General features: G+C 40.5%; 1 protein-coding gene across 2 annotated transcripts in view; it reads left to right on the top strand.

The window, feature by feature from the left end:
* Positions 1 to 6,925: 6,925 nt before the first annotated feature.
* Positions 6,926 to 23,016, top strand: part of LOC132098016 (tight junction protein ZO-2-like) — a 90,496-nt gene continuing 74,405 nt past the window's right edge. For both annotated transcript variants that reach the window (XR_009422821.1, XM_059504100.1), the window contains exon 1: positions 6,926 to 7,021. Coding sequence is in view for 1 of the 2 variants with exons in the window: in XM_059504100.1 (XP_059360083.1) it covers positions 6,941 to 7,021 (81 nt within the window). In the remaining variant the exon portion in view is untranslated. The remainder of the gene's footprint in view (positions 7,022 to 23,016) is intronic.

Genomic DNA, 23,016 nt, shown 5'->3' with positions numbered 1-23,016 from the left:
AGAACAGAGGCTGTGTGTTTTCCTGTGGGGTCAGTGTTAAACGCACATAAGGACATTTTGAGCCACAGTTACGGATTAAAGAGAATGGAAAGTCTGTATTATCTCCACAGGCTTAGTAACACAATTATCCCTCTGCTCCGTTTTCATTTGTCTAATGTTATAAAGGTCTTCCCTGAATTATGTAAGGATAACAGCCACACAAATCTCTAAATTAATTTTTTAAGACAAAAGACATGTTTGGACAAGGTCCACTGAGCCACAGTTGTAGAGGAGCGTGTCGTGGTTGTTGTTTCTCATGAACGGCTGTCCAAGATGAAGTACAAGAAGTTTTTTACTGTGATGCAGGCGGCTATTGGCATTGTGCCGCTCAACAAACGAGAATTCCTTCCTCCCCCTCGAAGACTCTGGAAATCTCATGAGTAAGTGTGTGTGTTTGTGTCGGTTTGTGTGTGTGTTTAGTGTGCAGGTGAGCGCAAAGGAAAATAAAAGATGGCTTGATGCCGAGAGTCACACCTCGCAGAAGTGCTGATGTGGTTATGTTTGGTCTCTATTTATAGCATCGGTCCTGTTTTTTTTTTTTTTTATGATAATGATAATGAGCTCAAGCTAGTCTCCATCAAATGCCGTTTTCCCGCCAGATCGCTGTTGGTTTTATATGAGATGGAATCCTGTGTCCTAATGGACTGCTGTATTTCATTTGGAATGAACAATGAAGTCATGAAAATACAAAGCTGATTTTATTTTTGGTTAGCATTCATTGAATATCTTGCCCTTTTTTGATCTTATCCATAATGCAAAACATATTTATTGTGTTACTGATTGAAATCTGTGGAACCTTTTTTTACATTTCCAGGGTTCTCAGAAGCTGCAGTCGTCATAGTTGGATAAACTTCATTTGTGGTGAATGAAATATACGTATTTTTGTGTTTTCATTTGCAAAAAGAAAAAAAAAATATGACTTCACAAAAGAAAATATTTAGAGCTCAGTAATTGTGTGTCAAATTTGTGTCAAATTTGCCATCACTGCCTCAGCTACTGTGTTAGATACACTCACACAGCTGCATTAACTAGTTTTTGTTAGTTATAGCTAAGGTAATACAACACAAAAGTATAGTGTTTTAAATATACATTAAATTAAAAAAAGAAGAAAATATTAACAACTGGAGAATCATCACAATTGAGCTGTTCATTGAGACATTTTAATGTGCAATATATATATATATGTGTGTGTGTGTGTGTGTGTGTGTGTGTGTGTGAAATACAGATTGCACTTTTTAAATATATTTATTATTTTTAGTCAATTATATCAAAGGTTGACACCACTTTACATACAGACTCAAATTGTAAAAAAAATATTTGGTGGATTATTGGACATTCTTATGCATTTAAAAATAACATAGCACTATGAAACTGTACAAAGCACAAGCAAGCATTTAACATGCATTTTTAAAAAGCATTATTACCTGGCACTCAAAATTCTGGAGAAAACAGATTTTTTGGAGTGCCTATTACTTAAAAAAACATTTATGCTAAATTGCGACTGATCTTTTTATTTATTTATTTATTTATTTTTTTGCATACTGAATTGTGATCAGTATATTTTATCTATGTATAAAAGCTGACAGATAGAAAAGGACGCCCACTCAGTGTCGTGACAACTACTGTACAAAGCATCTCACGTAGTGAATGGTTTCGGCTTAGGATCCTGCTTTCAGGCTTCTGATATTTTTAACCAAGTCTGATTGTTTTTCTCCATGCTACATTCAGTAGATGTAAAAGTTAAGCAAATGTAACTCGAGGCTTGAGCGATGTGACATTTGACATGAATGTAGGGTTTGTTTCAGTTTTCTGAGTGGAAATGTCACATAGGGGTCAGTTTACCCACGCTGGGTCCCGCGAGACGAATGCAAACCCTATCCCAGAGCGGTTCAGTCATGTCACTCTGACACTGACTGGAAAACAAGCAGCAAGCAAACACTAGATATTTGCATTTATGGAGAAAATATGAGTGGTGCCTAACTCTGCAAAAAAGCTAGTATGTTGCAATGTGGCTGCTAAGGTGCATTTTCTTAACATATTTCTATGTGGTTGCTTATTGTACCAAATCACAATAGCCCACAATTCTGGTCTCCATAAGACTTGGATGATTCCTTAAGTCTAAGTCAGTGGGTTTCAACCAGGAAAAAATAATCTAAATTAACATGCTAAAAAAACATCAAGACAGTAAAAGGTTAACAACCACTAGTCTAGGGGATTTTTACCTGCTTTATCACATGCATCTGAACAATTTCTTTGAAAGTCCTGTCACAAAAAAAGTAGTTTTATCTATTTTGTTGTCACTTAAAGTGAAAATCCTACAGGGAAAATGTTTGATTTTACATTGCAGTAGTAACACATCACATCATTATTAATGATTAATGCATGAATCAAACCTTTCCAGAACGTTGACAGTTTCTGGCATAGTTTATCATGCATCATGAAGGCCAGATGCTATATCATATATCATCCTATATCATTAAAAGAAATGATATCACTCACAGGAACATGAACTTCTCCATCCAACAAGCGAACGTGTCAATTGAAAAAGTTGCTTTTTCACGGTTGATCACAGTGCATGACATCTGAAAAGTGTCACAGTGTCTGGGTTGTGTTCCCTGGGGTTCCACTAGGTGTCCTCAGTTCCCACGGTGTTTATCATATTATCACTTCCTGTCTCCTTATTTGGTCACCTTCCTCCTTGTTTAGTTAATTGATTGTTCCCCACCTGTCTCCTGTTTCCCCATTATCCTTTTGTGTATATAACCCGGTCTGTCTTAGTATGTGTCACGGAGTCGTTGTTTAATTCATGTCCGTCATCTTGTCGTGCTCTTGCCTTGTGTCCTTGTTTGTTTATGTTTGGTTTGGTTTGGTTTGGTTTGGTTTGGTTTGGTTTGGTTTGGTTTGGTTTGGTTTGGTTTGGTTTGGTTTGGTTTGGTTTGGTATCGACCTCTGCCTGGACTGTTTACCCTTTTGGATTGCCCTTAATAAAAGACTTACTCGCAATTGGTTCTATCTCCGTGCCTCATTGGATCCCTGCCGTGACAGAACGACTCCGTCATTCTAGGAACCAGCGGTATGTCGTCTTTCCGTTCCCCAGCCAAGATGGCGGAGCGGCCAGCCAAGTATCATCAGTTGATCGCCCTCCGCCAAGAGGGAAATTAAGTGGGTGCCCTGGCTCAGGTGTTCTGGTCCCTGGCCGAGGGCATGGGCTACAATGATGCGGCCCTCAAGGACTATTTCAATGGCGGGCTGGATGATCCAGTGTCTCAGGAGGAGATGGCGCAGTTAGAGACACTGGAATTCTGGGAATTCGTGCGCTACCTGCAGCATCGGCTTCGGTGGGATGCCCCAGCCACTTCTGTCTCTTCCGGCGGGGTGGTCGTCAGCCCAGCACCACTGCCCAGGATTGCAACCAGCCAAGCGCTACAACCCAAGATGACCGCCAGTCCAGCACCACTGCCCAGGATGGCTACCAGCCAAGCGCCACAGCACAAGATGGCCGCTAACCCAGCGCCAATGCCCAAATTGGCCACCGTTCCAGCGCCACAACCCAAGATGGCCGCCAGTCCAGCACCACTGCCCAGGATGGCTACCAGCCAAGCGCCACCATCCAAGATGGCCGCCAGTCCAGCATCACTGCCCAGGATGTCTACCAGCCAAGCGCCACAGCACAAGATGGCCGCTAACCCAGAGCCAATGCCCAAATTGGCCACCGTTCCAGCGCCACAGCCCAAGATGGCCGCCAACCCAGCGCCAATGCCCAAATTGGCCACCAGTCCAGCGCCACAGTACAAGATGGCCACCAGCCCAGCGCCAATGCCCACTTTGGCCAACGGTTCAGTGCCACAGCCCAAGATGGCCGTCAGCCTAGCGCCACAGCACAAGATGGCCGCTAACCCAGCGCCAATGCCCAAATTGGCCACCGTTCCAGCGCCACAACCCAAGATGGCCGCCAGTCCAGCACCACTGCCCAGGATGGCTACCAGCCAAGCGCCACAGTACAAGATGGCCGCCAGTCCAGCACCACAACCCCAGATGGCCACCAGACCAGCACCACAGTACAAGATGGCCGCCTGTCCAGAGTCATGGCCCAAGATGGCTGCTTGCCCAGCGCCGCTGCACAGGATGAGAGTCTCAGCTGACCCTCCGGAGTCGAGTCAGGTGCCCGTGGACCCTCCGGAGTCGAGTCAGGTGCCCGTGGACCCTCCGGAGTCGAGTCAGGTGCCCGTGGACCCTCCGGAGTCGAGTCAGGTGCCCGTGGACCCTCCGGAGTCGAGTCAGGTGCCAGTCACCGCTGATCCTCCAGAGTCAGGGCTAGTCACCGCTGATCCTCCAGAGTCTAGTCAGGTGCCAGGGAACTCTCCAGAGTTAGGGCTTATCACCGATGACCCTCCAGAGTCAGGGCTAGTCACCGATGACCCTCCAGAGTCAGGGCTAGTCACCGATGACCCTCCAGAGTCAGGGCTAGTCACCGATGACCCTCCAGAGTCAGGGCTAGTCACCGATGACCCTCCAGAGTCGAGTTGGGTTCCAGATGACCCTCCAGAGTCAAGGCTAGTCACCGCTGATGCTCCAGAGTCAGGGCTAGTCACCGTTGACCTTTCAGAGTCAAGTCAAGTCACCGGTGATCTTCAAGGACTGAGTCAAGTCACCGGTGATCTTCAAGGACTGAGTCAAGTCACCGGTGATCTTCAAGGACTGAGTCAAGTCACCATTGATCTTCATGAGCAAATGCAAGTCACCAATGATCTTCATGAGCAGTGTCAGGCCAGCACCGATCTTCTGGAGTCCAGTAGAGACACCATGGAATTACCAGAGTCTCGTCCTCCCGTTGATCCGGCCATACGGAAGTGGTGGGCTTCTGATCCGCCCTGGGGGCTTTGTGCATCGACCACAGGGATGTGGTGGTCTTCTGCTCCGCCCTGGAGGGCTTCCGCTTTGACCACAGGGGGGTGGTGGTCTTCTGCTCCGTCCTGGGGGCCTTCCGCCCTGACCACATGGTGGTGGTGGTCTTCTGCTCCGCCCTGGGGAACTCTGGCCTCGACCACAAGGTTGTGGTGGTCTTCTGTTCCGCCCTGGGGGGCTTCCGCTCTGACCACACGGACATGGTGGTCTTCTGCTCCGCCCTGGGGGGCTTCCGCTCTGACCACACGGACATGATGGTCTTCCGCTCCGCCCTGGGGGGCGCTTGCCCTGACTACACGGTTGTGGTGGTCTTCCTCTCCGCCCTGGAGGGCTCTGGCCTTGACCACAAGGGTGTGGTGGTCTTCTGCTCCGACCTGGGGGGCTTCATGTTGTTTTTTCCTTTGGTTTTTGTGTTAATGTCTGTCCCTGTTCCTTTCTGTCAGTCTGGCCCTCCGTCCCTCCCCCTGAACCTCCTCCTGTCCTCCTCCCTCCTGGTCTTTCTGTGTTGTGTTTACATTCTGGTGCCTGTTCCCCATGTTTTTCTTTTCTTGCCCTCCGTCCCTCCCCCTGAGCCTCCACCTGTCCACCTCCCTCCTGGTCTCTGTTTTGTGTCTGTCTTGGAGCGTCTGGGAGCCGCTCCGTAGAAGGGGGGTACTGTCACAGTGTCTGGGTTGTGTTCCCTGGGGTTCCACTAGGTGTCCTCAGTTCCCACGGTGTTTATCATATTATCACTTCCTGTCTCCTTATTTGGTCACCTTCCTCCTTGTTTAGTTAATTGATTGTTCCCCACCTGTCTCCTGTTTCCCCATTATCCTTTTGTGTATATAACCCGGTCTGTCTTAGTATGTGTCACGGAGTCGTTGTTTAATTCATGTCCGTCATCTTGTCGTGCTCTTGCCTTGTGTCCTTGTTTGTTTATGTTTGGTTTGGTTTTGTTTGGTATCGACCTCTGCCTGGACTGTTTACCCTTTTGGATTGCCCTTAATAAAAGACTTACTCGCAATTGGTTCTATCTCCGTGCCTCATTGGATCCCTGCCGTGACAAAAAGTTTGAAATTGGTATGATTTAAAAAAAAAATACTTTTATTCCATAAGGATGCATTAAATTGATCAAAAGTGGATGTTTTTGTTTTTTTTGTAAAGGCTAACTGATTTTCCTTTGAAGTTTGTATGAATACTGAAAAAAGAATGATAATGTATCATGGTTTCCACAAAAATATTAAAGAGTACATCAGTTTTCAACATGAGAAATATTTGAGCAGCAAATCAGCATATTAGAATGATTTCTGAAGGATCATGTAACACTGAAGCCTTGAGTAATGATGCTGAAAATTCAGCTTTGTCACAGGAATACATTTTACATTTTAAAATAAACTCAAATACAAAAATAAATGACAACTGTGAAACTATTCACAATTATTTTTCATTCAAATAAATGTAGGTTTTCTGAGCATATTCAGAATCATTTAAAATCCTCACTGTCCCAAATGTTTGAACGTTAATCTGTATGAACAAACATCCCATCGGTTTTTACAACTTTGTTTCTGAGAGCCTGTGTTTGTTAGAAAGAGCATTGCATTTGCTCTATATCCTGTATGTCACATCGACATGCTGAGGAAGATTTACACACAGACACCCTACAGCGTGCAGACGACTGACTGTGTTATTGGATGCATGTTTGTGTGTGTGTGTGTGTGTGTGTGTGTGTGTGTGTGTGAGGATGGGGGAGGACAGTTGCCATTGGCTGGTCGGTTCGGGGCTGCACCTGTTGTGTGTGAGTGTGTGTGTGTGTACGGAGTGCATGGGTCCTGCGCTAGGAGGAGGCAACAACCTTCTCTCTCTCTTGCTCTCATTCTGTCTCATTCTCCTCTTCTCTCCCACTCGCGCCTCACTCTCCACTCTGACAACATCCAGGGACCCAAACCTCTCCTCCCTTCTTCTCTCATCTTCATCTCTTTCATTCCGTCCATCCATCTGTCCCTCTTGAGCCGTCACCATGCGTCTGGGAATTACGGGCTTCATTACGGATATCCTCAGCACCTCCAGCAACATCTGCTTCTGCTGGGCAGAGGGAAAGGTAGAGCGACCCCTCTCCTCTCCTTTGGAGAGCAGGAGAGGAACTTAACTTCTTTACCACTTTGTCTTTCTCTTTGTAACGCGCTGCCTTGGTGTTTTATAGTCTGGTTTTATTGGAATCATCTTTGTGTGAGTGTTTCTTGGCAAGCAGGGGTGTTTTGATGTGTAGAGTGGCGGCAGCTCACTGTCACAACATGTGGCCACTGAGTGTGGGAAGACAAAGAGACAGAGAGAGAAACCTCTAGATTAATAACAAATAACTCTGAGGCAGATGTCTTGATGACACTTGTGCTTGTTTGAAACCAGACTGACAGCTCTAGATGGAGTTTATTCTGTAGGATGTTGTGTTGCACTCACCTTGTTTTTAAAGCACAGTTAACCCAAAAAATAACAGTTCTGTCATCATTTACTCACCCTCATCTTTTCTCAGACCTGTAAGAGAAGTTTAGCAAAATGTTGATGCCACTCTTGTTCATAAGATGAGATTGCTCTGAGACTGCCAAGCAAAAAAAAAAAAAAAAGTATGAAAAAGTAGACGATATGAGTGCTGTATTTCAAATCTTCTGAAGTCGTATCATAGCTTTGTCAAGTTTTGTCAAATTGTTTGGTGCTTTGAAATAAATGTCTTCATTTTTAATTTAATATTTGCATGATTTAATTATTATTACTTTTTTTATCTATTCATTCTATATTTTATGAAGTTTTTTAAATATGACATTCATTTGAATTTAAAATATGCTCTAATCCAATGTTAAAGTATAATTTATGTATTTTATTATGTATATTATAAAATGTATTTATAATATATACCACCATATTTTGATATTTTGAACTGCTTTTTTATTTTTAATTTTGTTTATTACAGACCTCAAAGTTAGAGTTTGGTGGTTCTGTCTGTTGGCTCTGAAGTGTTCTATATGCTAGAGTTGGCACAACTAATTTAGTTATGCACATTTATTAAAAGAAATCGGATCGGAAGTTTTAATGGCTTTTACCGGTAATAGCAAGTGGCAAATTGTGGCTCTTATCTTATTCACTTACATACAAATATCCATCAGTAAGTATAGCAACAGTTTTAATGTTAGATACATCAGTTGATTTTGCATGTTGCATCATTGATGCCAAAATCTATGTCCATTTTACTTTTGGAGTGAACTGTTCCTTTAAATGTTGTGTTTACAGCTTTGGACATTATGACAGTATTTCTTTTTAATTTTCTTATGTGGGTGTTGGCTCAGAATTGCTAAGGATCATTGGAAAGATATGTTTGGTGCCTCTTTCACAAGCCACTGTGTCTTGGTGACCTTAGAGGAGAAAACAGCAAGTGTTGACAAGCGATAAATCCACTCTGACCACCCAGCGACAGACATTCAGTTGCTTTTAGTTGCTTTGGAGTCCTACATATGATATCCTAGCGCTGCAAAACTGTCATTAAAAATGATATAGAGAGCAAAATTGATGTTTTCACATTATGCTTTAGCCTACTTTCCTGGCACTTTCACATTGTGGGCTGTAATTACAGAGTCAATCATTTAAAAGCACAGTAATTCTGTTTAAACAATGTTGTTTCCATTAAAGTGTAATACATGTTTGTGTGTGGGTTTAAGCAGAGGCATTCTCCCTCCCGTCCCAAACGCTGTGAATCTCCAGCTCAAGGCGAGTGGGAGGACGTATTTCATTTTCTAATCAGTCTGTTCTGGATGTGTTATGACATCACTTGGCCAGATTAATGCTTCCGTATTGATTGATCAATTTGGATGTGTAGATCTACGACTGTGATGTAGCATGCCAGCACTGTTTATTCCCAGAGGTCCAATAGATCGTTCTGTCTCCAGAGAGCTGTTCTTCTGCATAACAGAGCCACATAACCATTGCTATATCCATCTCTGCCTATCATATTCGTAGATATTTGATTGACAGTGGCATGTTTTGAAAGAAAGCACTATTTATTTTTTTGTAAATGACCTTTGTGAAATGTCACAAATGGTGTTCAGATGAAATAGTGGCACAACATTCTTGTCCCTCTTCTCATAATTGTCAAATCTGGGTAAAATCAGATGACAAAACCAGCCAATTTGGGGTTGTTGCTCTGTTTGTGATTTTGTGTTTTCCATGTATACCGTCAAAATCCCTTCTTTAGATGGAGTTTTTTGGGTGGTTGTCTGAGATGTTGTATTTTCTTTGTATACTGTCAAAATGCCTGAAAGGTTAATGAAAATGTGGTTCAAGAAGGTTTTAAATCCCAAAGGTTCAGTGGTACACCAAAACAGACCGTTCTTTTTTGGAAAATATTGTAACATTTGCAAAATGCAAATAAACCTAGAGCTGACTGAGACTTTGCATTGATCCTGAATAACCCGGGGGAATTGGCTACATGACATTTTTTAACATTAGTTCATCTACTTGTAAAGCACAAAAAAACAAACAAAAGTAATTTGCATTAGTTGCATGTCCGTGTTGAACAGAATGGCTGATCTTTGCTGACATTCCTCCCAAGGCTGAAACGTTTGAAGCCTGCAGGACAGCAATCATGTGTCCCATTTTTAGGATGCCGAGCTTGTCCGCAGGCGTCAATATGTGTTAGGACACTGTGGTTCTGTGAGCAGCCAGTATCCACTAAAGCCAACCCATTTGGAACAGACAAGCTTAAACATGTTTTCATTACTTCAATTTTGATGAGCTTGTAAATAATGGATGTCATTGTAATGAATGTTAAATAGGGTGAAGTGCACAGTGAGGTCATGGTTTGTTGGGAGCAAGATTTTGAAAATGATTTTGACCTTGAAATGAATTGCTGAAAAAAGACAACCACATGATTTCTTTCTTCCAGGTGGATGCCAGTGGACTTTGGAACTAAGTATGAGTATGCATTTATTTAGATGTATATGCTTATGCTTATTGTTGTACTTCTCCTCTCAAGAACATGTCCTGACCATATTTCATCCCAAAATCAAAACTATGAAGTAAAATATTTAGCTTAAAATGAAATTAAACCATTTTAGGGCCATTAAGGTTTATTTTTTATTTCTTATTTATTTATTTATTTTGCATTGTGACATTGTCTTAATGGTAATAGGATTGAATGTTTTTTTTCTTCTAGGAGAACAGTATTTTGGTGAAAACGTAGAGAGGAGAAAAATATTCATGACTAGGCTTGTGCTAGAAATTTTTTCAGAATCAAATGCTTGTTTGAAGTCCTTCGTCTTAATATATAAATTATAAAGTATATTCATATACTGTATATAATTTGTATTATAATAATGTAATATATGTATATAAATTATATATTAGTATATACATTATATGTATATATATATATATATATATATATATATATGTGTGTGTGTGTGTGTGTGTATAATAGATTATAATTTAATAATTTAAAATAATTTGTACATATTTTGTTGCCCATTTATTTATACATATCTCCTTGTAGAGCTGTTCAAGGGTGCAAAAATCATTTTTTGGAATTTGCTCATTAACAGCCTATAGTGTAACTCGTTACCATTTCATGCACGTGGTGCCCTTTAACCTTTGTTTATTTAAAGGGCACAAGTAAAGGTTGCACGTTTGGCCACACACACACACAGTGATGGTGAGGCACATTTATGTGTTCTCCTGTGCTCTGCTGATTAGTATTTAATAAGGTGATTTTCATATTTATATACTCAATCAATCATATTCTGCATGCTGGAATGTCATTTGTAGTTTCCAGAAAGATGTCACATTACTTGTGGAGGACGGGGATGTTTAATAGATTCATGTGGGGGATGTGACATTCTCCTGTGTTTTATGGGAAAGATGAAAGAGATTTGAGTGCGTCACCGTTTCAGCGTCTTCCCATCGAGCAGCAAACAGCAGCCGACAGGGCCGAATGTGTCTGACCTTTGAACCCTGTGGACTGCAGGCTCTTCCTTCCAGCTGTCAAGGTGTAATCAAGGTGTAATAACTAGAGAAATGTATCTATTAGCTTTCCAGTTCATTTTAAAGGCAGGCTTGCACATGTATTCCTGGAAATTTGCATCCTGCTAGTGATGTTCAATCAGCAAATGAAACTGTGACCACATATCGTGAACATCAATCAGCAAAATATGCTCAGAAAGTCATTTTTAATATTCAAGGAGAAATCCCAATGTTAAAAACATAGACACAAGAACAGCAACTAGTGAAACACAGATGAGGGTTAACACGAGAGGGTCATTATCTCTCTTCCCATGGCCTCCTCTGCCCCCTCTCCTCATCATCTTCTGTCCTCTAATCCTTCCTGAGCCTTCTGTCTTTCCTCCGTTCTTCCCTGTGCTCTGTCCTTCCCTCTTCTGGAGATCCCCTGTGATGCTGAAACTGTGATTCAGTCCGATGTCTGTCAGGAGAAGGCATCCGCCTCATTTCACTGAGGTCTTGTGTAATTTAATCTCAGTAATGTTCTACAGGTTTGTTGTGAATGTAGACATAATAATCAGTTAGTTTTAACTTCTTCTTTTTTTCCTTTCTGACCCTTAATAATAAAGCCTACTAGTCTTTTTCAAAGTTTTATTAAACCAGCATGTTTACTAATATATGATATTTTTATTTTAGTCTGCTGATCAGAAAGAGTTGGTTTAATGAGCCATTTTCTATTTGGATGCTGTTAACAAGATAAAGTTCAAAATAGATTCTTGATTCAATGAGTGAGTGAATTCAGGAATCACTTCAACAAGTGACTGAGTTGTTAACCCTGCTTGTTAACAAAACAGTTAAACAAGTTATGTGAACCGAATTAAACAAATAAAAAATTAAAATAAAATAAATTAAAAATAAAATAAAATAAAAACAGACACTTTATACTTTACTGTACGTCAATCTGAAATAGATTCTTTAGTCAATGAGTTAGCAAATTCGAGAATCACTTCTTAAGTGAGTACTTGAGAATTGCAAAGTATTCATTCAGACATCTGGTTTTGTGAACCGAATGAACTGAGGAATAAAAAAAATGACTTGAAATTTGATTCAGAATATCAATTTGTTCTTTTAACACTGAATGAATACTGTATACTGAATACTGTACTATGAGTCAGTCCGAGTTATTCTTGATTAAGTAAGCCATTAACCTGAGAGCTGCTTGTGAACCAATTATTCAAACAGGTTTTGTGAACCAAATTTAAAGATGTAATTTATACTGTACTGTACAGTGATGCTGCAAGCTGGATTCAAACTGACCTCCACAACTGATACTCAACTGTTCTTTTATCGCTTCCCAATATGACACCAGTTTTGTAGATGGGATCCTCCCTTGGTATCTTCCCTCATGTTTTCCAGCTCCCTCCACACCACCACCGCTCTCGTCTTGATCACAGAGAAAAGCAGAGGTAATGAACAGCAGACAGATGGTGGAGGGAAACGGGACACAATGCCCATAATTACTCTTTTCTGAACTGCTGTACTGAGAACACTGTGGGCCATCATTGCATAATCACCTTATGGGTCAGACCACGGTGGAAACACGCAGAGATGACACAACCCTTTCTCACAGCAGACGCCACAAACGATGTATGATATCCAATCTTGCAAAATGAAATGAGTGCAGACTATTTGCAGTACTTATGTCCTCCGTGCTGTCAATCAAACGGACCTCTCTGGCCAAACGATGCTGGAAATGTTGGCAAGATGCACTGAGCAATGACACCGGGGAGTCTGGCTGAAGTTGGCACCGATATTCATGACTGGCATTTGGCTGTGAACCACTGCCCAGGTGCACTGCAGTGCCGGCGGAAGATGACTGGCTTTCTCAGCAGGTTACTGTACTATGGATGTATATTTCAAGGACAAACACGTGCCTTTGTGGTATCACCTGAGAAATTCATTTTTCCTCGTTTTACTACATTCTTAATGTCTGAGTTCTGTAAATGCCTAGAAGAGAATTCGATATGGCTTCCTTTGTGCATAAAAGTTATGTGCAAGTCTGTGTGATGGCCAAATTCAGTTATCCCTTAAAAGCATGTGGAGGCTTTCTTGTCAATTATTGCGCTGGGCTTCAAGAGGGAAAAAGAGGAAAGCTTGTATTATTTTGACAGGGCTGGCATGTGAATCCCTTTAGTCTGTGGGTCTGCTCATGCGTTAACAATCAGGGTTTAAAATTCAGATAGGGAGCAGAGTTATGCTGACATCTGTCCTCTTACATTGATTTATGCACCCCAGTGTATATAATCTGAAGCATTTTTATGTGTGTAGAAACACTTGAGAAATCTGTGAGAGATTTTCATCATTTATCTTACTCTTGAATAACTTTGAAAGTCTACATACTGTAACTGTTTGGAATCAGTAAAATTTCTTTCTTTTTTCTTTTGAGGAATTAATACTTTTACTCCGCAAAGATGCATTAAATTGATCAGTGGCAGTGAAGACTGTCACTAATATTTAATTAAATATTGTTCCCTTGAAAATTTTATTAATAAAGAAAAATGGCATATCAAATCAGCATATTAGAATGATTTCCAAATGTGACACTGTAGATTGGAGTAATGATGCTAAAAATTACGTTTTGACATCACATGAGTTAATTTGAAAATATATTCATATAAAAAACAAATAGTAAATATATGATCTTATTCTGGACAAACAGAGTCTGTTTAATATGTAAAGTGTCCAACCATTTTTTAAGTGCTAAACCATGGCAGGTTTATCTGAAATAATTCATACCACAATAACAGATTGCCATGAACAAAAAAAACTAATAATTGCACCATGGGGCCTGTTTATAATGCTCTGCAAAGAAAATGTTGACTCCATTAGCTGAAATGTGTCCTTGCAAACTTTGAGAAATCTAGAGACTATTTTTGAGACGTGCAATTTTTGCATGCGATATGAAATTGGTTGTGAACAGTAATCTAAGAAAGCCTGTTTCTGCCTCATAATAAAAAAATAAAATAGGTAATTGTGAGAAAGGTTAATATAAGAAATAATGTCACATTGTGAGATTTAAAGTAGCAATTATGACAAATAAAATAGCTGTGCCAATGTCATAGATTCAATTACCAGTTGCATGAACAGATAAAATGTGTACCTGCACGTTGCTATGGATAAAAGCAACTGAAAATGCATAAATGTAAAGACAAGAATGAAAATATATTAAGATATAAAGTCCTAAACTCTGACACTTTGCAATAAGATCCCATTAGTTTTACAATACAATATATGTAATAATAATGAGCAATACATTTTTTACAGTATTTATTCACCATGTTAACTGGTGACATGGTGGGGACAGTGTTTTATCTACTTCCTGTTGGCCTTCTGTAGCAAATTGTAGCTCCGTGTAGCTGTTTTTATTATTATTTCTCTAGAATCTTTATCTTACTATCACTCTCTGTTTTTAAAGTGGTAAAATATAACTTAATTCACACCATATTTCTGATATTATCGATCAATCTTATCAGATTAACTTTGATCGTTCACTTTTATTTTATATCCGTGAGTGCAGTACACCTGCAAAGCGTTAGCACTCGTTAGCTTGTCATTAGCGTTTTCATTCGAACCTATCGCTGTTTTCTTTTCTCCTCTCCCTCGCTCCAGTTTTTCACAAGTTCATCAAACAACCGCAGTAAGAATATTTCATCAAGCACGGTGAGTAATGGCTTCTCCCGTCATTGTTACTTGCACCTCTTGCCACATGTACAGTTTATCTATCTCTGTCGCTGATGAGGGATTCACATGTGATAAATGCAGGGAAATAGTTAGGCTGACAGAGAAGATTTCAGAATTAGAGACACGCATCCAAACTTTAATTGAGGACAGTAAGAATGTTAGGGCTCTAGATATGGCTTTGGATGCGTCTAGCTCAGGGATTCCTGTACATTGTTCGGTTCCGGAAACAGAGCCCCTGCAGGAGGGCAACTGGGTGACGGTGAGGCAGCGTAGTCGTGGGTCAAAACACCGCTCTTCTGTTCCGATCAAAACATTAAACAAGTTCTCCCCACTCAGTGATGCACCCACTGAGAAACCTGATGAAAGTGCTCTAGTTATTGGTGATTCGATTGTACGGAATGTGAATATAGAGACACCAGCCACCATAGTCAAGTGTTTACCGGGAGCCAGAGTGCCTGACATCTTGACAAATTTAAAAGTGCTGGCTAATGCTAAACGTAAATACAGTAAGATTGTTATTCATGCCGGCGCTAATGATGTTCGACTTCGCCAGTCGGAGATCACTAAAAATAACATTAAAGAAGTGTGTGAACTTGCAAGCACGATGTCAGACACTGTAATATGCTCTGGTCCCCTCCCTGCTTACCGTGGTGACGAGATGCATAGCAGATTGTCATCACTCAATGGCTGGATGTCTAGGTGGTGCCCACAGAATAACATAGGTTTCATAGACAATTGGACGAGCTTTTGGGGCAGACCTGACCTGTTTAAAAGAGATGGTCTTCATCCCTCCTGGGGTGGCGCCACTCTTCTCTCTAGAAATATGGCAAATAGTCTTAGTGTTTATACTTGACTAACTGGGGCCCAGGTCAGGAAGCAGACAGACTGGCTAAACCGACTGTCTGCTAGCTGTTCTCAGCACATAGAGACTTTTTCACCTAGATATCACACTATAGAGACTGTGTCTGTTCCCCAAACTAGAAAAAACAAAAAACGTCCAAACCAAGTTAAGATTAACAATTTAATTGAGGTTCAACAAATAAAAAACAGAAGCAATATGGATAAACAAATGATAAAGCTTGGCTTATTGAATATCAGATCCCTTTCTACGAAAACACTTTTTGTAAATAATATGATCACTGATCATAATATAGATGTACTCTGTTTGACAGAAACCTGGCTAAAACCTGATGATTACATTATTTTAAATGAGTCCACCCCCCAAGATTACAGTTATAAACATGAGCCACGTCTAAAAGGCAAAGGTGGAGGTGTTGCTTCAATTTATAACAACGTTTTCAGGATTTCTCAGAGGGCAGGCTACAAGTATAACTCGTTTGAAGTAATGGTGCTTCATATAACATTATCCAGAGAAACAAATATTAATGATAAATATGATAAATTATGATAAATATGTTTGTACTGGCTACTGTATACAGGCCACCAGGGCACCATACAGACTTTATTAAAGAGTTTGGTGATTTTACATCCGAGTTAGTTCTGGTTGCAGTTAAAGTTTTAATAGTTGGTGATTTTAATATCCATGTTGATAATGAAAACAATGCATTGGGATCAGCATTTATAGACATTCTGAACTCTATTGGTGTTAGACAACACGTTTCAGGACCTACTCATTGTCGAAATCATACTCTAGATTTAATACTGTCACATGGAATTGATGTTGATGGTGTTGAAATTATTCAGTCAAGTGATGATATCTCAGATCATTATTTAGTTCTTTGCTAAATTCATATAGCCAAAATTGTAAATTCTACTTCTTGTTACAAGTATGGAAGAACCATCACTTCTAACACAAAAGACTGCTTTTTAAGTTATCTTCCTGATGTATCCAAATTCCTTAGCATATCCAAAACCTCAGAACAACTTGATGATTTAACAGAAACTATGGACTCTCTCTTTTCTAGCACTTTAAATAAAGTTGCTCCTTTACGCTTAAGGAAGGTTAAGGAAAACAGTTTGACACCATGGTATAATGAGCATACTCGCACCCTAAAGAGAGCAGCCCGAAAAATGGAGCGCAGCTGGAGGAAAACAAAACTAGAGGTATTTCGTATTGCTTGGCTGGAAAGTAACATATCCTACAGAAAAGCATTAAAAACTGCTAGATCCGATTACTTTTCTTCTCTTTTAGAAGAAAACAAACATAACCCCAGGTATTTATTCAATACAGTGGCTAAATTAACGAAAAATAAAGCCTCAACAAGTGTTGACATTTCCCAACACCACAGCAGTAATGACTTTATGAACTACTTTACTCCTAAAATCGATACTATTAGAGATAAAATTGCAACCATTCAGCCGTCAGCTACAGTATCACATCAGACAGTGCACTATAGACCCCCTGAGGAACAGTTCCACTCATTCTCTACCATAGGAGAGGAAGAATTGTATAAACTTCTTAAATCATCTAAACCAACAACATGTATGTTAGACCCCATACCATCTAAGCTCCTAAAAGAGGTGCTTCCAGAAGTCATAGATCCTCTTCTGACTATTATTAATTCCTCATTGTCATTAGGATATGTCCCCAAAACCTTCAAACTGGCTGTTATTAAGCCTCTCATCAAAAAAACACAACTTGACCCCAAAGAACTAGTTAATTATAGACCAATCTCGAATCTCCCTTTTCTGTCAAAGATACTAGAAAAGGTTGTATCCACACAATTATATTCCTTTTCTTAGAGAAAAATGGTATATGTGGGGATTTCCAGTCAGGATTTAGACCGTATCATATTACTGAGACTGCTCTCCTTAGAGTTACAAATGATCTGCTCTTATCATCTGATCGTGGGTGTATCTCTCTATTAGTTTTATTGGATCTTAGTGCTGTGTTTGATACAATTGACCACAACATTCTTTTGCATAGACTTGAACACTTTGTTGGCATCAGTGGAAGTGCATTAGCATGGTTTAAATCGTACTTATATGACCGCCATCAGTTCGTAGCAATGAATGAAGATGTATCCTATCGATCACAAGTGCAGTATGGAGTACCTCAAGGCTCAGTACTAGGGCCGCTACTCTTCACGCTTTATATGTTACCCTTCGGAGATATCATCAGGAAACATGGTGTTAGCTTTCACTGTTATGCTGATGATACTCAGCTCTATATTTCTTCGCAGCCTGGTGAAACACACCAATTTGAAAAACTAATGGATTGCATAGTCGATATAAAAAACTGGATGACGAGTAATTTCTTACTGCTAAATTCTGAAAAAACAGAGGTGTTAATTATAGGACCTAAAAACTCCACTTGTAATAACCTAGAACACTGTCTAAGACTTGATGGTTGATCTGTCAATTCTTCGTCATCAGTTAGGAACCTAGGTGTGCTATTTGATCGCAATCTTTCCTTAGAAAGCCACGTTTCTAGCATTTGTAAAACTGCATTTTTCCATCTCAAAAATATAAATATATCTCCAAAATGCAGCAGCAAGAGTTCTTACTAGAACCAGGAAGTATGACCATATTAGCCCGGTCCTGTCAACACTGCACTGGCTCCCTATCAAGCATCGCATAGATTTTAAAATATTGCTTATTACTTATAAAGCCCTGAATGGTTTAGCACCTCACTATTTGAATGAGCTCCTTTTACATTATAATCCTCTACGTCCGCTACGTTCTCAAAACTCAGGCAATTTGATAATACCTAGAATATCAAAATCAACTGCAGGCGGCAGATCCTTTTCCTATTTGGCGCCCAAACTCTGGAATAACCTACCTAACATTGTTCGGGAGGCAGACACACTCTTGCAGTTTAAATCTAGATTAAAGACCCATCTCTTTAACCTGGCATACACATAACATACTAATATGCTTTTATTATCCAAATCTGTTAAAGGATTTTTAGGCTGCATTAATTAGGTAAACCAGAACCGGAAACACTTCCCATAACACCCTATGTACTTGCTACATCATTAGAAGAATGGCATCTACGCTAATATTTGTCTGTTTCTCTCTTGTTCCGAGGTCACCGTGGCCACCAGATCCAGTCTGTGTCCAGATCAGAGGGTCACTGCAGTCACCCGGATCCAGTACGTATCCAGACCAGATGCTGGATCAGCATCTAGAAAAGACCTCTACATCCCTGAAAGACAGTGGAGACCAGGACAACTAGAGCCCCAGATACAGATCCCCTGTAAAGACCTTGTCTCAGAGGAGCACCAGGACAAGACCACAGGAAACAGATGATTCTTCTGCGCATTCTGACTTTGCTGCAGCCTGGAATTGAACTACTGGTTTCGTCTGGTCAGAGGAGAACTGGCCCCCCAACTGAGCCTGGTTTCTCCCAAGGTTTTTTTCTCCATTCTGTCACCGATGGAGTTTCGGTTCCTTGCCGCTGTCGCCTCTGGCTTGCTTAGTTGGGGACACTTCATCTACAGCGATATCGTTGACTTGATTGCAAATAAATGCACAGACACTATTTAACTGAACAGAGATGACATAACTGAATCCAATGATGAACTGCCTTTAACTATCATTTTTGCATTATTGACACTGTTTTCCTAATGAATGTTGTTCAGTTGCTTTGACGCAATGTATTTTGTTTAAAGCGCTATATAAATAAAGGTGACTTTGACTTTGACTTTAACTACCATGCAAAGGTAGTTGCTATGGTCAGCTTACAGATATCTTTTGCTAACCTTTTCCTACCTTACCAGTACTTCCTGTGGAATCCATGATCCTCACAGTAGCACTCATATGGTCTTTCTGACTGACAAAAGTCGTGGATGTTTTAGTTGTTTTGTGATCATATGCGCTTGTAACGGCCCTGTTTTGCTTCCCAGAACTGAAGCACTTAGTCAGGTTTATATTATATGAAGCATAAAACATCACTGACATTATGTTTTACATCATAGTGGCACAATGCCACAACACCATCATCAGCACTGCGCTTCAGTGGTAGGCTTATTGAATCGGGACCTTGGAGGTGTTTTTCTATCATATATGACTGTCTGCCCTGCCGTCTGTTTTGAGTGTGTGTGTGTGTGTGTGTTTGCGGCTGTTTTTCATGAGTCAGAGCAGATGAGGCTCGGGTGAGCCCTGTGGGTCAGTTGAAGAGGGAGGTGTCACATCAGAGTCTGATCTCCACTGTCAGTTTGAGATTGATGTCTGGCTGTGACATTGCCAACTCAAAATCCCCTCTCACAGGCAGCTCTGCTGGCATCCGCCAACACAAAAATACACATGTCACTCTCTGAGAAAGACAGCACTGTGTATTTATCACAGATTGCCACCAATGAGTTCTGGGATGGATTTTTGAGTTTGAGGGATATGTCACCTTTAGTGTTTCTATTTCCTGTCACACAATCTACCTTTGTCTTTTACTCTCTCTCTCTTACCTCAGACAAGAGGTCAAATAAGGGTTAAGTTTTGTCCTTAGGAAATTCTCTTTTGAAATGTATGGTCTGTATATTTGTATAAACATCAGTGCACAATTTTCCACACCACAATCTGTCAAGCACATCTTACTAGCAAACATACACTCATTCACACCTTGTCACTCTTTGAGGCAGAAGTCTCCAAACTCATCCTTTCTAATCATCCTACTTCTTGTCCGCTTAAACCTATGCCATCTCATCTACTTCAAGCCATTTCTCCTGCAGTTGTACCTGCACTCACTCACATCATTAAAATATCCCTGCACACTGGTCTTTTTCCCTCAACATTTAGACAGGCTCGTATAACCCCACTACTTAAGAATCCCACCCTCAACCCATCTATTTTAGAGAACTACAGACCAGTTTCCCTTCTTCCTTTTATTGCAAAAACAATTGAACTAGCTGTGTTGAACCAAGAACAACCTCCTTGACATCAACCCATCTGGCTTCAGAAGTGGACATTTACTGAGACTGCATTGCTGTCAGTTGTTGAAGCCCTACGACTGGCAAGAGTGGAACCCAAAACTTAAATATCTTGCTTGATCTTGCTTGATCTGTCTACTGCTTTTGACATGGTTAACCACCAGATCCTCCTGTCAACCCTTTTGGCAAAGGGCATCTCAGGAACCACACTCCAGTGGTTTGAGTCTTACCTATTCGATAGGTCCTTCAAAGTATCTTGGAGAGATGAGATGTCCAAATCACAACTTCTAACTACTGGGGTGCCTCAGGGCTCAGTTCTTGGACCACTTTTCTTCCATGTCTACATGGCATCATTAGGTTCTGTCATTCAGAAACATGGCTGTTCATATCACTGCTATGCTCAGCTCTATCTCTCATTCCATCCTGATGATCCGACGATAGCTACTCGCATCTCAGCTTGTCTAACAGACATTTCTTGCTGGATGAAAGACCATCACCTTCAACTCAACCTTGCCAAGACAGAACTGCTTGTGGTTCCAGCAAACCCATCATTTCATCACAATTTCATCATCCAGTTATGCACATCAACCATAACTCCTCAAAAACATCCAGAAACCTTGGAGTTATGACTGATGATCAGCAGACTTTCTCAGACCACATTGCTAAAACTGTCCGATCCTGCAGATTTGCTTTATTCAACAGAAGATCAGGCCCTTTCTTTTGGAACATGCTGCACAACTCCTTGTTCAAGCTCTTGTTCTGTGCAGGCTGGACTATTGCATTGCTCTCTTGGCAGGTCTTTCAGCCAGTTCTATCAAACCTTTATATTTAATCCAGAATGCGGCAGCAAGATTAATTTTTAAGGTGCCGAAAAGAATTCACGTCACACCTCTGTTTATAAATTTGCACTGGCTACCAATAGCTGCTCTCATAAAATTCAAGGCATTGATGTTTACCTATGTAAGGGAAACGGGTCAATTTAGCTCAAAGGGAATCATTTAAGATTTTAAAGGGAATTTGAACAGAATCACTGTTTCACGGCTGTTCACTGAGACGCTCTGCGATTCACTGAACGAGCCGTTTCAAACTATAGTGAAAACACTATCAATTAGCACAGTAACAAGATCGGCAGTTTAAGACATTAACTTGTAAGCACAAAACACAAGATACTTCTCTTTTCAATATGAATAAGGCTTTATTAGATAAATCTAAGACATATAAACTAATCTAACACATAAACGAACGCACTCACACATTCACACAAGTTGCAGGAAGATCGAAAGTTAGGGAAAGATGAGTTTAAGAGAATGGAAATATGGAATCCCAAGTTTACAGCAATACGTTAAATTGCATAGACATGAACAACCATCAATCACGTAATTAGCTCTCGCATTGAGTTCCTCAATGAGGTTAAAATTATATTAGATACACCAGCACAAATGTCTGAAGGTACATTGCCTGTGTAAAGTTGTCGCTGATTGGCCGGAAGTTCAGTAGTCATTGAAGTGACGTCTTGGCAAGCCCTAGTTGGGGGTTGGCTGAAGATGGAGTTGTGTGGCTGGTTGAAGTTGAATGGGCACCCGAGGTCAGGCGTCGGAGACTCGACATTACAAAACTTAACTCAGAACACGAAACTCTCAAACGGAAAAGAAAAGAAGTAAAGTTTGACGAGACTATAGGTGGTGTTTCTTTTCATCGTGGCTAAGTAGCAGCAGGCTGAAGCACGCTGGAACCGTGCTCAAAGAACAATGATGACAAACAGCATGGCTTAAAGCTAAAGTTAAGAAGCAAAGCTAAAAGCAAACTAAAAGCAGGCATGACTAATAGCAGAAGCATAGCAGAATTTTATGGTGTCCTGAGTATTTAAACTGGCCTGTTGGCCACACCTCAAATGTTGTCTTGACCAATGAGATATTGTCTTGGCTCGAGGGCATCATAAATCATATGTTTATCTTACCAAGCATGTGGTCCGAATTTTCCCGCTCTTGTAGGGTATAATTTTGGACATGATTCCTATAACACGAATATGATACATTTGACAAATATTTGATTGTCAGGCCTATTTCAAGCAAGCAGTTTCCATCACAAACATACCAAACATGATTATGAATCCTTAAGTTATCCCATAGTTATTAAAAGACATACACAATAAGTGATTATAACATGATAGTCAAATGTGTGGGTTACATATAAATGAATATGGATTGAAGCGATGGACTGATGATACATTTTGGTCCATATACATGTAGAAAAGACAGGTTATTTGCCATTCTCTTGGCAAAGATGTCTGTGGAGACCAGAGGTTCAAAGCCCCTTCCCCCTTAGGAATTTCAGTCTGGTTCTGCTAAGTGGGGGGAAGTCAATGGAAGTGTTTAACTCTCATGGGTTTACATGTGATGTCCAGTGTTGCATTTCCATTACGAACAACAAATTTGACACCAAATTTCTCTCCTTAGAATTGAAATTGTAAATAATTGTTCTAGTGGTGTTAATGTTGAAACCTGTTGTGTGAACAAGTTGGTTGCTCATCTTGCTTGGGACTTGTGGCACA

This window comes from Carassius carassius, chromosome 21, assembly GCF_963082965.1.
Source record: "Carassius carassius chromosome 21, fCarCar2.1, whole genome shotgun sequence".
NCBI lineage: Eukaryota > Metazoa > Chordata > Actinopteri > Cypriniformes > Cyprinidae > Carassius > Carassius carassius.
The sequence above is the reverse complement of the archived record's forward strand: the minus strand, read 5'-3'. Positions and strand labels throughout refer to the sequence as shown.